This window comes from Canis aureus, chromosome 5 (genome assembly GCF_053574225.1).
Source record: "Canis aureus isolate CA01 chromosome 5, VMU_Caureus_v.1.0, whole genome shotgun sequence".
Lineage (NCBI taxonomy): Eukaryota > Metazoa > Chordata > Mammalia > Carnivora > Canidae > Canis > Canis aureus.
The window spans coordinates 43,717,479-43,734,021 of record NC_135615.1 but is presented as its reverse complement, the minus strand read 5'-3'; the positions used below and the strand labels follow the sequence as shown (position 1 = coordinate 43,734,021).

Below are 16,543 nucleotides of genomic sequence, written 5' to 3'. Positions count from 1 at the left end.
TGCAGCCCGGGTTGTGATCCTGAAGACCCAGGATCGAGTCCCATGTCCGGCTCCCTGCATGGAGCCTGCTTCTCCCTCTGCCTGTGTCTCTGCCTCTCTCTCTCTCTGTGTCTCTATGAATAAATAAATAAAATCTTAAAAAAACAACAAAAAAACAAAAAAGAACCTGGATGTACAAAAGCACTGCTGAGGTGATAATTCAGAGGTGGGTGATGAGTGATCCACTTTATTTTGGCTCCTTTGACATAAATGAATTGACATAAATGAATATATGTATGGGTTTATTTCTGGGCACTCTCTTCTGTTCCATTGATCTCTATGTCTCTTTTTTTGCTAGTACCATACTGTTTTGACTACCATAGTTTTGTACTAAACTTTAAAATCTGGAAAATAAAAAAATAAAAATAAAATAAAATCTGGGATTGTGTTGGGACACCTGGGTCGCTCAGCAGTTGAGTGTCTGCCTTTGGCTCAGGGTGTGAGGGTGTGATCCCAGTCTGGGGATTAAGTCCCGCATCAGGGCTTCCTGTGAGGAGCCTGCTTCTCTCCCTGCCTATGTCTCTGCCCCTCTCTTTCTCTCTCTCTCTCTTATGAATAAATCAATAAAATCTTTAAAAACAAAATAAAATCAAATCTGGGATAGTGAAACCTTCAGTCTTGCTCTTCCTCAAGACCACTTTGGCTTTCAGGGTCTTTTGCAATGCTATACATATTTTAGGATAATTTGTTCTATTTCTGTGAAAAATGCCATTAGAATTTGAATAGGGGGGGAATCCCTGAGTGGCTAGGCTGTTTGGCCCCTGCCTTCGGCCCAGGTTGTGATCCTGGAGTCCCAGGATTGAGTCCCTCGTCAGGCTCCCTGCAAGGAGCCTGCTTTCTCTGCCTCTGTCTCTCTCTGTGTGTCTCTCATGAGTGAATAAATAAAATCTTAAAAAAAAAAAAAAAGAATTTGAATAGGGATTGCATTGAATTGCTTTGGATAGCATGACCATTTTAATAGTAATAATTCTTTAAACATGGACATGAAATATTTCCATTTATTTGTGTCTTCTTCAGTTTCTTTCATTACTGTCATACTTTTCACCTTACAGATCTTTCACCTCTTTGGTTAAATTTATTCTTAAGTACTTTATTTTTTATATGTTATTGTTATTGGAATTGTTCTCTTAATTTCTGTTTCTAATGGTTCATTGTTAGTGAGATTTTTACATATTGGTTTTGTATCCTGAAACTTTACTGAATTTATTTATTAGTTCTCACAGTTTTTCAGTGGAGTCTTTAGAGTTTTCTATATATAATATTATGTCATCTGCAAATGGAGACAGTTTTATTTCTTCCTTTCTAATTTGGGTAACTTTAATTTCTTTTTCTTGGTTAATTGTTGTGGCTAGGATTTCTAATACTGTGTTGAATAAAAATGGTGAGAGTGGGCATCCTGTCTCGTTCCTGATCTTGGAAGAAAAATTTTCACCTTTTCACTGTTGAGTATGATCTTGATCATGGATTTATTATGTTGACGTACATTCCCTCCGTAGCCAGTTTGTTGAGAGTTTTTATCATAAATGGATGTTGAAATTTGTAAAATGCTTTTTCTGCATGCATTAAGATGATCAAATGATTTTTATCCCTGGTTTTATTAATGTGGTATATCACATTGATTAATTTGTGGATGTTGAACTATCCTTGCATCCCTAAAATAAATCCCACTTAATCATGGCATATTATCCTTTTAATGTCTTAATGAATTCAGTTCGCTAATGGTTTGTTGACAATTTTTACATTCCTGTTCATCAAGGATATTGGCCTATAATTTGCTTTTTTTGTAGTGTCCTTGTCTGGATTTGATATAAGGATCAGAGTAATATTGGCCTCATAAAGTGAGTTTGGAAGTGTTCCCTCCTCTTTTATTTTTTGGAAGAGTTTAAAAAGGATTAGTATTAATTCTTCAAATATTTGGTAGAAATCACCAGTGAAGACATCTGGTCTTGCCTGGACTTTTCTTTATTGGGAGGTTTCTGGTTACTGATTCAGTCTCCTCATTAGAAATTGGTCTGTTGGGCAGCCCTGGTGGCTCAGCGGTTTGGTGCCACCTTCAGCCTAGGGCAGGATCCTGGAGACGCGGGATCAAGTCCCACGTTGGGCTCCCTGCATGGAGCCTGCTTCTCCCTCTGCCTGTGTCTCTGCCTCTAACTCTCTCTCTCTCTCTGTCTCCCATGAATAAATAAATAAAATCTTAAAAAAAAAAAAAAATTGGTCTGTTCGGGCAGCCCTGGTGGCTCAGCGGTTTGGCACCGCCTTCAGTCCAGGGTGTGATCCTGGAGACCCGGGATTGAATCCCATGTCGGGCTCCCTGCATGAAGCCTGCTTCTCCCTCTGCCTCTGTCTCTGCCTCTCTCTGTGTGTCTCTCATGAATAAATAAATAAAATCTTTTTTTTAAAAAAGAAAGAAATTGGTCTGTTCATATTTTCCATTTATAATTCAGTCTTGGTAGTTTGTATATTTCTAGAAATGTATCTATCTATTTTTTCTAGATTGTCTAATTTGTTGATGTATAAGTGTTTACAGTAGTCTCTTTTTTTAAAGATTTTATTTATTTATTCATGAGAGACACAGAGAGAGGCAGAGACGTAGGCAGAGGGAAAAGCAGGCTCCCCTCAGAGAGCCTGATAAGGACTCAATCCTAGGGTCCTGGGCTCACACCCTGAGCCCAAGGCAGACGCTCAACCACTGAGCCACCCAGCTGCCCCTACAGTAGTCTCTTATAAATCTTTGTATTTCTTTGGTATCAGTTGTGCTGTCTTCTCTTGCATTTATAATTTTTTTATTTGAGTCCTCTTTTTTCTTGTTTAATCTAGCGAAATGTTTTTCTATTTTATCTTTTCAAAAACCCTGCTTAGTTTTATTGATTTTTTTTTCTATTTTTTTAGTCTCTCTTTCATTTATTTCTGTTCTTATCGTTGCTATTTCCTTTATTCTACTTCAGGTTAATTTGTTCTTTTTTCTCATTATTGCTTGAGGTATAAAGTTGAGGGAGTTTTTTAAAGATTTGTTTATGTATTTGAGATAGAAAGCACATGCTCAAGCAGGGGGAGGGGCAGAGGAAGAAGGAGAATCCTCAAGCAAACTCTCCAATGAGTGCAGAGCCCAGTGTGGGGCTCAACCTTAGGGCCCTGAGATCATAACCTGAGCCATGCTCAACCATATGAGCCACTCAGGCATCTAGTGTTTATTTGAGATCTTTCTGGTTTCTTAGTGTGATTGTTTATCACTGTAAACTGTCCTCTTAGAACTTTTTTTGCTTCATTCTTTAAGTTTTGTTAAGTTGTGTTTTTAAGTTAAGTTTTGTGTTTCCGTGTTAAGTTTTGTGTTTCCGTTTTCATTTGTCTCAACATACTGATTTCTCTTTTTGATTCCTTCTTTGTCTCATTGGTTGTTCAGTAACATTGTTACTTAATCACCACATATTTGTGAATTTTCCAGTTTTTTTTTCTAATAGTTGATTTCTAGTTTCATACCATCATGGTTGGAAAAGATGTTTGGTAAGATTTCAATTCTCTTAAATTTGTTGAGACATATTTAATGGGCTATAACATGTGATGTATCCTGGAGATGTTCCATGTGCACTTGAGAAGAATGTGTATTCTGTTATTGAATGGAATGTTCTGTAAGTGTCTATCAAGTACATCTGGTGTAATGTGTCATTTAAGTCCAATGCTTCCTTATTGATTTTCTGTCTGGGTGATCTATTTGTTGTTAAAAGTGGCATATTGAAGCCTTCTACTGTTATTATATTGCTATCTGTTTTTCCCATCACATTTGTTCATATTTGCTTTATATACTTAGATGCTCCTATGTTGGAGATAAATATTTGCAAATATTATACCCTCTTGATGAGTTGATCCCTTTATCATTATTTAATGACCTTCCTTGTGTCTTGATACAGTCTGTAGTATATTTTTTAAGATTTTATTTATTTGAGAGAGAGAGATCACAAGAAGAGGGAAAGGGCAGAGGGAGAAGCAGACTCCCCACTGAGCAGGAAGCCCAACATGGGGCTTGATCCCAGGATCCCGGATCCTGGCATCACGACCTGAGTTGAAGGCAGACATTTAACCAGTTGAGCCACCCAAGTGTCCCAGTCTGTGATTTAAAGTCTATTTTGTTGGATATACGTATAGCCTTGTTTTATTTTGATTTACACTTGCATGGAATATCTTTTTCTATCCCTTCACTTTTGGACTTTGTGTGTCCTTAAAGCTGAAGTGAATCTCTTAATAGGCAGCATCTGGTTGAGTCTTATTATTTTACCCATTCAGTATCTTTTGGTTGGAGAATTTAATTCATTTACATTTAAAATAATTATTGATAGTTATACGCTTAATATTGCCTTTTTATTAACTGATTTCTGGTTGTTTTTAATTCCTTTGTTCCTTTCTTTCTCTTTTGTGATTCGATGACTTTGAATTCTTACTGAAGAGTTTTTCAGTTGCTGCTCTGCAGAGAATAAAGTCATGTAAATAATAATTTTATCATCTTTCCAAAAATGCTACTTCTCTATTATATAAATATAATGCTGACTCTTGATCTGAAGTGATCAGTGTATCCTCGTATGCTCAATGTATTAAGAGTTGATTTTGGAGGGGCTCCTGGCTGGCTCAGTTTATGGAGCATGCAGTTCTTGATCTCAAAGTTGTAAGTTCAAGCCCCACGATGGGTGTAGAGATTACTTAAAAATAAAATCTTTTTTATTTTTTATTTATTTTTTTTTTTAAAGATTTTATTTATTCATGAAAGACAGAGAGAGAGAGAGAGAGAGAGAGGCAGAGACACAGGTAGAGAGAGAAGCAGGCTCCAGGCAGGGAGCCCGACGTGGGACTCGATCCCAGGTCTCCAGGATCAGGCCCCAGGCCGAAGGCAGGCGCCAAACCGCCGAGCCACCCCGGGCTGCCCTAAAATCTTTTTGAAAACATTTTATTTTTTTAAACAGAAGTGGGAGTTGCCCCCACATTTTATTTTATTGCTTAGATGTAAAAAGTTTAAAAGATTATAGACAAAGGGGGAGAATTTTCCTGAGAAAATTTTTATTTTGTTTTTTGTGTTTTTTTTAGAATGAGTGTGCACAGGGTGTGGGGGGAGTGCAGCAGGAGAGGTTGAGAGTCTTAAGCAGGCTCCCTACCCACTGTGGAGCTCACGACAGGGCTTATTCTTACAACCCTGACTGAGATCATGAGCTGAGCCAAAACCAACAGTAGGACACTTAACTGAGCCATCCAGGCATCCCAGAAGAATATACTTTGAATTGCTTCTGCAAATAAAAATTTAGATAAAAGCTAACATTTCAACAAAAATTTAGTGGAAAACTAAGTTGTGTAATTTTTTAAATCTTACAATCCTGATTTCTTTCAGAATCAATGCTTGATTCTTACTTCCTTTCCTAAATACTATGGCAAAATGTCAGTGGACTTTATTTTCTAAACAAGAAAAGGATAAACAGTCCTTTTTATACTAAGGAGTCCTTCAAGATGGGTTGTTCTCCATTTTGTCACCAACTTTGTCTAGATCTAGCACTGTTTTCATGTAAATCTGGGTGTTATTCTACATATAAGCAGTTTTTCATTTTTGTATTAGCAAACTTCAAAGACAGAAATTGGCAGTGCTTTTGAAATATTTATTATTTTATTATTCTTATTTCATAGTAACTTTGGATTTATTATAGAAAATTTAGAATATAGATAAGTGGTTAATTTAAAATAAATCCCTCTAGCCAGCGATAACCGTTATTTAAACTTTTGTGGTTATTCCTCCAGTCTTTTTTCTTAATATACACACAAACTTTTTAAAATAAATGTAAAATCATAATATATATGCTATTTGAATCATAAACATTTGCCACAGGGTAAAACCTTTCTCTAGAATATATTCTTACATACTATATACCACAGAGCAACTGTATCATAGTTTAACCTTTCCTCTGTGTAGACATTTGTTAATTTCTAGCAATTCTATTGCTAGTTTTTAAGCAATAATTTTAGATTAGCCTTTGGAAAATGTTAAGTGACCAAATCTCCCTTTTTTGATTCCTTTTCTAAAGGTGTTTTACTGGCAAATTCAAATGTTAGAAAAAGAAGACTTTTAAAGTTGGCCCTAAATTTGAATTCTGCTGTGCCACATACCAGTTGTGTGACCTCAAAAAGGAATAACTGATGTAAAGTACCCTCACAGAGTAGTCATTTCTTGATTCCTTTTCTTACCTTTTCAAGTGCTTTGCTCAAGTATAATGCTAGCCTTGAGCAACTTTGTAAAGACATTTTAATATTCTTATTCCCTGGATAAAGCAGAGGAAACTAATTTTTGGCAGCCAACTTTTGGCTACTAACCTTCATTTTCTAGCTGTCAGTTTTAACGTGTCATTCTTTTGTTTTTGTTTCTTGTTTTCACTCTTTTTCTCCTAGAGATAAGATTTCAGTTTCCGCAGCTGACTGGAGTGCTTACCCTTGCTTTCTTTATTCATAACTGTATTATTACACTCTTGAAGAACAACAAGAACCAAGAAAACAATGTGAGTAATTGTCAGAGGAATTGAATTTTGTTACTGGATCTTAATTCTTAAATTTAAAACAAAGAGCAGTGGTCAGCAAACTTCTACTGTAAAGATTTAGATGGTAATTTTTTAAAAGATTTTATTTATTTGAGAAGCTCATGAGAGAGAGAGAACACTAGTGGTAGGAAGGGTCAGAGGAATAAGGAGAAGCAGGCTCCCCGCTGAGCAGGGAGCCCAGTGTGGGACTTGATCCCAGGACCCTGGGACCATGACCTGAACTGAATGCAGCCGCTTAACTGACTGAGCCACCCAGGCACCCTAGATGGTAAATATTTTAGGCTTTGTGGGCCATATGGTCTTTGTTATAACTATCTAACTCTGCTGCTGTGTCGTGAAAGTAACCATAAACAGTATTTGAACCTGGATGGTGGCTGTGTTTCAAGAAAACTTTATTTACCAAAACAGAGAGTGGGCCAGATTTCATCATGGACCATAGTTTGTCAACCCTGATGTAGAGTAATCACTAAAAAAGTAAAGAGGCATAGCTAATAGCCAACAGTGATGATAAAATCTTTTTTAAATACCCAGGTTATAGCTCAGTGGAGAGCCTGCTTCTCCCTCTCCCTCTGCCTGCCACTCCACCTGCTTATGCTCTCTTTCTCTGTGTCACATAAATAAATAAAATCTTTTTAAATAAATAAATAAAATAAAATACCTAGGTTATCTAAAATATTAAAACAACAACAAAGAACAGATGGGACAAATGGAAGACAAATAGCAATAGATTGAAACCTAATCATATTGATAATTACTTTAAATATAAATGGTCTAGGGATGCCTGGGTGGCTCAGTGGTTGAGCATCTGCCTTCAGCTCAGGGCATGATTCTGGAGTCCTGGGATCAAGTCCCACATCGGGCTTCCTGCATGGAGCCTGCTTCTCCCTCTGCCTACGTCTCTCCCTCTCTGTATCTCTCATGAATTAATTAATTAACTAATTAATTAATTTTAAAAATAAATAAATAAATATAAATGGTCTAAATCCTGCAATTAAAAGCTATCAGACTGATTAAAAAATAAAACCTGACTACAGTTAACCCTTGAACAAGGTGGGAGGGTTAAGGGTGCTGACTACATCATCTCCCACTGTGCTGCAGTCATAAATTCATGTATAACTTTCCCCTACAGCTTAATTGCTAATAGCCTACCATTGACCAGAAGCTTTACTGGTAACATAAACAGTTGATTAACACATATTTTGTATGCTTTATGTATTACATATTGTATTCTTGTAGTAAAGAAAGCTAGAGAAAGGAAAACATTACTAAGAAAATCATAAGAAAGAGTACTGTATCTAGGGGGGAAAATCTGCATATAAGTGGACTTGCACATTTCAGACACATGTTTTTCAAAGGTTAACTGTATACTTTAAATGTAAAGATATACCATGCAGACACTAAATGTAAGACAGGTAGAGTGGCTATTTTAATACCAGACAAAGTTGACTTCAGAACAAGGAATATTTCCAGAGATAAAGAGCAACAGTACGTAATGATATTTAGGGATCAGCCCATCAAGAAGACATAATAATCATAAATATATATGCACCAAGAGACAGCTTCTAATAAATGAAGCAGCAACTGTCAAAACAGAAAGGAGAAGCAGACAAATTGAGTATTAGAATTGGAGACTTCATTACCCCTCCTTTAATCATTGATAGAATAGAAAATAAGCAGGATATAGAAAACCAAAACAGCATTAACCTACTTGATCTAACTAACATTTATAAAGATCTCTCTCAAGCAACAGCTGAATCACATTCTTTTCAAATGCTAATGAACATATACCAAGATAGTTCATATGCTAGGAAATTGAATAAATCTCAATAAAGTAAAAAGGATTGAAATCATACCAGGTATGTTCTTTGACCACAGTAAACTGAATTTAAAAATCACTAACAAAGAAATTTGGAAAATTGACAAATACATGAAAATTAAATAGCCTCCTAAGCAGTGAGTCAAAGAAGAAATCACAAGAAAAATCAGAAAATACTTTGAAATTCTTGAAAATGAAGATACAACATACCAGAATTTAAGAGATGCAGCTAAAGCAGTGTTAAAGGGAAATTTATAGCTGTAAATACCTACATTAAAAAAGAAGATCTCAAATCAGTAACCTAACCTGTCTACCTTAAGAAACAGAGAAAGAAGAGTGAACTGAACCCAGAGCAAGCAGAGATTAACCAGTGACTTGTGGCCTTCTCTGCAGATTCAGTTTGATGACTTCTAACCATATAAATGAAAATTATAGTGATGTTCTAATAGAGATCTACACATTTGTTACTGAAATACAAAAGAAGAAGAATTCACTATGCCTGGGGATTCTGAGAAGACTTCAACTAATGTTTGGCAGAGTCATTAGAAAGACAAAAATCCTTCTGAGGAGAAGGAAGTTAGCTCTCAAATTGGGGCAAGACTATAAGTCAAACTACCATTTTCATGTTTACTGTTGCCTGGTAACACATCTGGCACATTACCTGTGAATGGAGTAAGAATTGAGTTAATCTGGATTTTCCGAGCTCTAACTTGGTGATCCACCCAGGCGTCCCTAGATTTTAATTTTAAAACTGCCTTTTCACCAAGGGTTCATATTTTTGCCATGGCTTTTGGAAAACTTAAGAATTAAGTTCTCATCATTTGGGCACCTGTGTGGCTCAGTGGTTGAGCATCTGCCTTTGGCTCAGGTCGTGATCCTAGGGTCCTGGGATCAAGTCCTGAATCAGTCTCCCCACAGGGAGCCTGCTTCTTACTCTGCCTATGCCTCTGCCTCTCTCTGTGTCACTCATGAATAAATTAAACATCTTTTAGAAAGAAAAAAAAAATAGGTCTCATCATTTGCTATACCTATTCTTAGGCACAATTTACTTGTAGAGGTTTTTTTTGTTTGTTTTTTACTTTTAGAGTTCTTATCTTCCTTCCCACTTTAGATTTAGTTTGGTGTTTGTTTTGTTTTATGATTATTTATTTATTTGAGACACAGAGGGAGCACAACCCTGGAGAGGGGCAAAGGGAGATGGATAAGCAGACTTCCTGCTGACCAAAGAGCTTGATGATGTGGGGCTCGATCCTGGGACTCTGAGGTAATGACCCAAAAGGAAGTCAGACACTTAACAGAGTGAGCCACCCAGGCACCCTTAGATTTAGTTTTTATCTTGGAAATGTTTTGTTTATCCTAAGTAATAAGCATTTGGAACTTTGGGATGTAAGGGAAAATTGAGCATATACTTTTAAAGCTCTAGGAACGCCTGGATGGCGCAGTGGTTGAGCATCTGCCTTCCGCTCAGGGTGTGATCCCAAGTCCAGGGATTGAGTCCCACATCAGGCTCCCTGTGAGGAGCCTGCTTCTTCCTCTGTCTATGTCTCTGCCCCTCTCTCTGTGTCTCTCATGAATAAATAAAATCCTTAAAAGTAAATAAATAAAGCTCTGTACCTTTTTTTTTAAGATTTATTTATTTATTTGAGAGAGAATGAGAGGTGGGGAGGAAAGTGGGAGGGAGAGAAAGAGAGAAAAAGAAGAAAGAAAAAGAAAAGAAAAGAAAAAAGAGAGAGAAAGAAAGAAAGAAAGAGAGAAAGAAAAGAAAAGAAAGAAAGAAAAAAGAAGCAGATTGCCTGCTGAGCAGGAAGCTGAGTGAGGGGCTCGATTCCAGAACCCAGATATCATGACCTCAGCCAAAGGCAGACACTTAACTGATTGAGCTACCCAGGTGCCCCAAAACTCTATACTTTTAAACCCCTTCCTCCTTCACAAGTTCCCTGATTCATTGTCCCTTGAAAAAGCTACCTACTCCCAAATTTTAGGAAGTTTAGAAAGATATGTACCAAATATCTGCTTCATCTTCACAGGAAATAATGCATATCTCAATAATATATTCCTTTAAAAAAAATGTATTCCTTGGTGCAGTCTAAGTCACCCTGTCTACACTGATCAACTCTTTTCTTAGGCCAGCTTAGACCAAGTGCCTCAGAAACCCACTTTGTGAGGTAGGAATCTCATGTATTGGATCATTCTATCCATAAGGCTCTGCTTCTCAAACTTTACCATTAAAGTCTCCCTTTTTTTTTTTTTAAGATTTTAATTCTTTATTCATGAGAGACACAGAGAGAGAGAGGCATAGACATAGGCAGAGGGAGAAACAGGCTCCCCATGGGGAGCCCGGTGCAGGACTTGATCCCGGGACCCCAGGATCACGACCTGAGCCAAAGGCAGACACTCAACCACTGAGCTACCGTGTGCCCTTACCACTAAAGTCGCCTAATGACAGAACACCTTGCACACTTGGGAATCTGCAGGTGAAGAACACAATTTCATTGAAGTCTCATATTTCATCTTAAGCATGCATGTACATTTTTATTGTACTATAAATTATCTTAGTAGAAGGGTCTTAAAGTAATGAGTTAAATCACAGGCAGACCTCACTTTACACATTTCCTATATGCATTACTTGAAGTTACTTGAAGTTTAAATTACCTCAGTCTCCCTAACAATATGGTTTAAATTCTAGTTTCCACAGAATTTGAACTTTGAGTACTTACATAAAATAATAGTTACCTGCCCTTCGACTCACAAGTCACCACATAGATAACAGACCTATATCATGATCTGTTACCAATCACATCACTTCTTTGAAAGTGTCAGTGATTGGTCATTAGACAACTGTTATTCACTTTATACACGTACAGCCAAGTGAATAGTTGAGTTGCTTCATTCTTACCTGGTGGTAAATCCACATGATATTTTACAAAAATGGAAAATCAAGAGAGAGAATTGGCAAATAAAGGTGAAAGTGCATTAATGAAACAAAAAGTGATATTGCTGGAAATGAAATTTGAATGAAACTTAAATGGGTCATAAAAGAGACATCTGCTTCTGGAAAGGCAGATATTCAAGACATCTGTGCAGCCAGAGGAACCTGGGGAAGATGAGTTTATCAACATGAATGAAGAAAGTGGTTGCGATGAGAATGAAATTGTCCCTGAGGAAGTGGCAATGTCAGAAGACTTCACATTGAAAGAATTCTGAGAAATACTTCACAACTTAGAAGGCACAATGGATGAAGTAGTGGAAGCTGGTGCAAACTTAGAAGAAAAGAATATGACAGTTCATTATGACATGGAAAAGATGCTTGCTCTGTATTGTAATTATACCATGAGAAGGAGGAAACAATTTAAAGTGCCTTTGGTAAGTTTTTACAAATAAATAAAACACTTTAATTCTCCATGTTTCTGATGTTTCCTGATAGTATATTAAGGGTGCCTGAGTGGCTCAGTTGGCTAAGCATCTGCCTACGGCTCAGGTCATGATCCCAAGGTCCCGGGATGGAGCCTTGCAGAAACTCCCTGCTCAGCGGGGAGTCTGCTCCTCCTTCTTAACCTCCTCCATGCTTGTGCTCTGGCTTGCTCACTTGCTTGCTCTTTTCCTCTCAGATAAATAAATTTAAAAATCTTTTTTAAAAATAGTATACTAAATAAACAGTACTTTTACTTTTTTTTCCTTTCCTTTTACATATGTAACTGTCAGAGTTTTTAATGTTTTGACAAAAATTGTTAGAGCGTCAACAACCATAATTTTTCTCATAGATTATTATGAACACTTCACACATTTTTTAAAACAACTGATAATTTATTGAAATAGTTGGTCTAAGTATCTACAATAATATCTACAATAGTGACTTCAACTGTTCGATACCGATGGAAATAATCTACTTAATAATCTCTGAAGGACTATGCAAGTCAGTTAGTGGTTTATGGATCCTTGTCAGGAGCCAGCTTTGGAAAATCTTAAGAATCTTTGTCCTTTGGACCTTCAGCCCAAGGAAATTTTCTTGTAGTGATCCTGAGTCTTGGTGGGCTTCCAAACTGGTTCTTTTACTTTTAGTGTTGCTTTCCTTTCTGCCTCTGATCAAGTCAGCACACAGATTTTCCAGGGAATTTACATTTAGTGAATCCCCGCCTTGGATCTTACGGGAGTCCTTCTGGTATCTGTAAGCCATGGCTGTAGTGCAGAGCTTCCTGACCAACTTGTTCCCTGGTGAGAGCAAACAGCGGTAAGGCAGGAGCAAGTAGATCCTAGCTGTGCTGTGGCTGCCACCACATCTCTCCCTCAAAGAAGTGTCCAGACAGTTTTAGTCTCATACTACTATGAAAACAGAGGATGGCCTCTACTTAAGTTTGTGCTTCCTAAAACTTGTAAGTAGAATCACTTTTTTGGAAATGCACACCAGTATATCTGGAGGTGTGCATTCCCCAGTGGGAGAAGCTCAAGACTGCATGTAGGGATAGAAGTTTCAGTTCATGCTCTCCCAAGGGTTGCAGGAAGATTCTTTGTCTTTCTTACTAGGACACTCACTGGACCTTGAAATCTGTTTTTTTATATGTAAATACAATAAAATGGGTGCCTGTTTCTGCTCCGATTTGGGACTATCACTTTGTTGAACTAGTATGTAAGATTCAGTTGATAAAATTTGACTCAACTTTTGTCTTTTGTGGGAAATATTTTTAAAACAGAAGCTTGAAAGTTTAAATAGATGATGGTTTCTTATCTTAATTGAAACTAGGATACTAAATATAGTCTTTCAAAAAATCAGTTAGACTTCATGTTAACTTCTTAAAATTTTAGTAGCTACCATTTATGAAAGTACTTTGTTCCAACAAAATTCTAAACCTTTAAATACATGTAAATACATAAGCTCTCCTTTTGATTATACTGAAATTGGCTTATATATTTGCATAAATTAAGCTAAATGGATACTATTTTCTGAGAAAAACATTATCATTTATTTAATGATTATACTTTTCAGCAGGTTTCATAGTAATTTGACTCATAGAAGTCCTGTTAATATCGTATTTTCTTGATATTTAAGTCAGAAATTGTGAAGCTTGTCAAGGACTCTGAATTTTTTTTTTTAAGATTTTATTCATGAGAGAGGGAGAGAGAGAGGCAGAGACACAGGCAGAGGGAGAATCAGGCTCCATGCAGGGAGCCCAATGTGGGACTGGATTCCGCGTCTCCAGGATCAGGCCCTGGACTGAAGGCGGCGCTAAACTGCTGAGCCACTGGGCTGCCCAAGGACTCTGAATTTAATGTTGTGTTAGTCGTTCAGAGTTCAGTGAACAAAGGTTTGACAGTAGAGAAGACAAAAAAGATAACAAGGCCTCATTTTCTTCTGTGTAAACTACAATTGGATCTAAAGACATTTGTGAAGGAAGAAAATAATGTGGCTCCTACACAGGTGTAATGATCAAATTTTCCAGGTTTGTTAAGTTCAGCTTAATTTCATGGTTGGTTTTTTTTTCAGAAACCATAATTTTTTTAAGTGTCACCAAATGGGATATAATTTCTATTCCTTAGTATGGCATACATTACCACAAGAGAAAAAAAAAAAAAAAGTTGTAGAGTTGAAGATCATCCAACCCATTCTTTATCGTTGGAGGATATAGTCTCTAACCATCTAGGAAATGATCCTGGATATGTGGACTAACCTCTTGATATTTCCTCATCATGTTTGAATTAGAACCTATACTACTTTTTTGTTTTGTTTTGCTGTCTTTATTTAGTTTCACACTCTATTACTTCTTTAAAAACGATTTGCATTATATCGTAATTTGTTATTTACTTTTTGCTTCTTCATATGAATCCATATAGTTTTCTTAACTACACATCATCAGGAGTTTTCATGTACATGATAGGGTAGGTTGATGTGGTCAGTTTCTGTCATTTTTATTAGTATATGCTCCACTGGATAGTACTTCCACTACAAGTAGTATATGGGATAAATTATAAGCCATATTCGAGAAGCAGAATGTGCTTCGAGCACCACTTGTGCCCCCTGGTAAAGCTAGTCCTCATTCTAAGGTGGCATCCCTCCCATCACCCTGCCAACCATTGCTTATTCATAAGGCAGAGTAGATTACCTAATGTGTAGGATTCATATTGTCATTTGTACCTCTTTTTAAATATATTTTTTACTTTTGAGATTCATCTAAAAGATACCTTTTTACCTCCCTTTTCCATTAAATGGGCTTTTAAGAGGCTTTATCTCTAGACCTAGTACAGTGATGGCTTGTATTCAAGCCAGAGAAGAGCAAAATGCACATATGCGCATGGTATTCATAGGTGGCATGTTTCCCAGGATCTTGCTAAACTCAGCTGCTTTCACATTAAAACATATTTTCTGTTCAGTAGAGTAGTTTCAGATGAAAACAATGCAGCTCTTGACCTAGGTGTATTGTATGTACATGTAGAATACTATAAAATAAAATTTCTGATTTTAGTATTTCTCTTGCATCTGTATGTGTAATCTGTTGTATCCTTTATTTCTCCTAATTTATTACCTCTTTATCCTTGTTTTCTTAATTGTTTATTAACTGTGATACAAATGCACTGAAGACTGATCATTTCTCCATTATAATAGCTGAGGGCATGCAAATTTTTTTTTTTCTATTCGTGAGAGATAGAGAAAGAGGCAGAGACACAGGCAAAGGGGGAAGCAGGCTCCATGCAGGGACCCCAATGTGGGATTCGATTCTGGGTCTCCAGGATCAGGCTCTGGGCACTAAACCACTGAGCCACCGGCGCTGCCCAAGGGCATGCAATTTGGAGCCATAACATCTTTGGTTTGAATACTGACTTTTCCAGCTACTTAGTCCGGAACCATGAACAAGTTTTGTAATCTTGCTGTACTATTTTACTTATTTACAAAAGGAAGAAAATTAATGCACCTGTATTTAATGAGATTGTATGTGTTAAGTGCTTAGTGCAAGCCTAGCACCTAGCCAATATAATAACTGACTACTAACTATAACCAGTGTGGTTATTATTTTTTCTCTACATTTACAAGGTTCCTCCTCTGTTCCAGGTGTTGTCCTGGGTATTGAAGATATAAAGATGAAAAAGACACAGTCTTTGTCCTCAAGGATCTCATAGTCTAGTCGTATGAACCAACTTAGAAAAATTAAAATACCAACATGATACAAGAACTATTAACCTTGGCTATGTTTTGGGTGTTGAGGGACAGTTTTTTTCTACTTGAGATCTTTCATTCATTAACAGAGATTACTTTTATAATAAAAACTAATTATATAAAAAAAACTAATAACTATAATACACTGTAGTAGATGCTATTATTTCAGATATGCATACAGTGCTATAAGAACGGGAAAACTGATTTGTCAGGGAAGCCCTTGCATCTTAGCCTATCATCTTCATCAGACTTTCCCAAAGTCTACTAAGGTACACATCTTTGCAGAAAGCCTGACCAAAATAATCAGGTGCTAAAGACTGTCCATGAAATGGTAGTTGTGCCACTTTATGTATTGCTGTCTCTGACACAGCTGCTTTAACCTCCCAAGATTTTGCATTTTATAAGACTACCTGTGTTTTTGAGTGACACTGAGTAGGTTGAAGGTAGGATGACTTTTAAACTTCATAATGGAAGACTACTACTCTTTGATATGAAAGGTATAGTTGCCTCTTTCATTTCTGTTCGTTCTATACAAGACCATAGGACATGACTGAAGTCTAGCCTGAAATGGGGCCTCAGCTTCACAGAATAAAGAGGAAAGACTTTGAAATCCCCCTGGAGTTTTGGTCAGCCTCTCCTTCCTCAGCCCTAAACAACTAGAAGCTCTTTGAGAGTGCAAGAACCAACCTGCATAATCCAGCTTCCTGTGGCATCATAGACCTGTCCACTATGTAATTCAGGGTATGGGATCCCTGGTTTGTTTTCAAGCTGATTGTCTATTTAGACCTAACCTCAGGATTTCTCATAGCTTGTTAACTTGCTTTTTAAGTAAATTTATCAACATTTTAGTTTATAACTTTCTGCTCTTACTCAGCTTATTTAAGAAGAGTTGTCAAAAAAAATCAGTTATGTTCCCTAATGCCAAATGTCCACTTTCCTTATTGTGTTATCAAGCTAAAAGTAGAATTGTCTATAATTTTTTCC

The 16,543-nt window shown here is 36.8% G+C and overlaps 1 protein-coding gene across 11 annotated transcripts in view; it reads left to right on the top strand.

The window, feature by feature from the left end:
* SLC38A9 (solute carrier family 38 member 9) overlaps nucleotides 1-16,543 on the top strand; it is an 82,312-nt gene that overhangs the window by 54,709 nt on the left and 11,060 nt on the right. For all 11 annotated transcript variants that reach the window (XR_013379760.1, XM_077897835.1, XM_077897840.1 and 8 more), the window contains one exon: nucleotides 6,454-6,560. Coding sequence is in view for 10 of the 11 variants with exons in the window: in XM_077897835.1 (XP_077753961.1) it covers nucleotides 6,454-6,560 (107 nt within the window). In the remaining variant the exon portion in view is untranslated. The remainder of the gene's footprint in view (nucleotides 1-6,453; nucleotides 6,561-16,543) is intronic.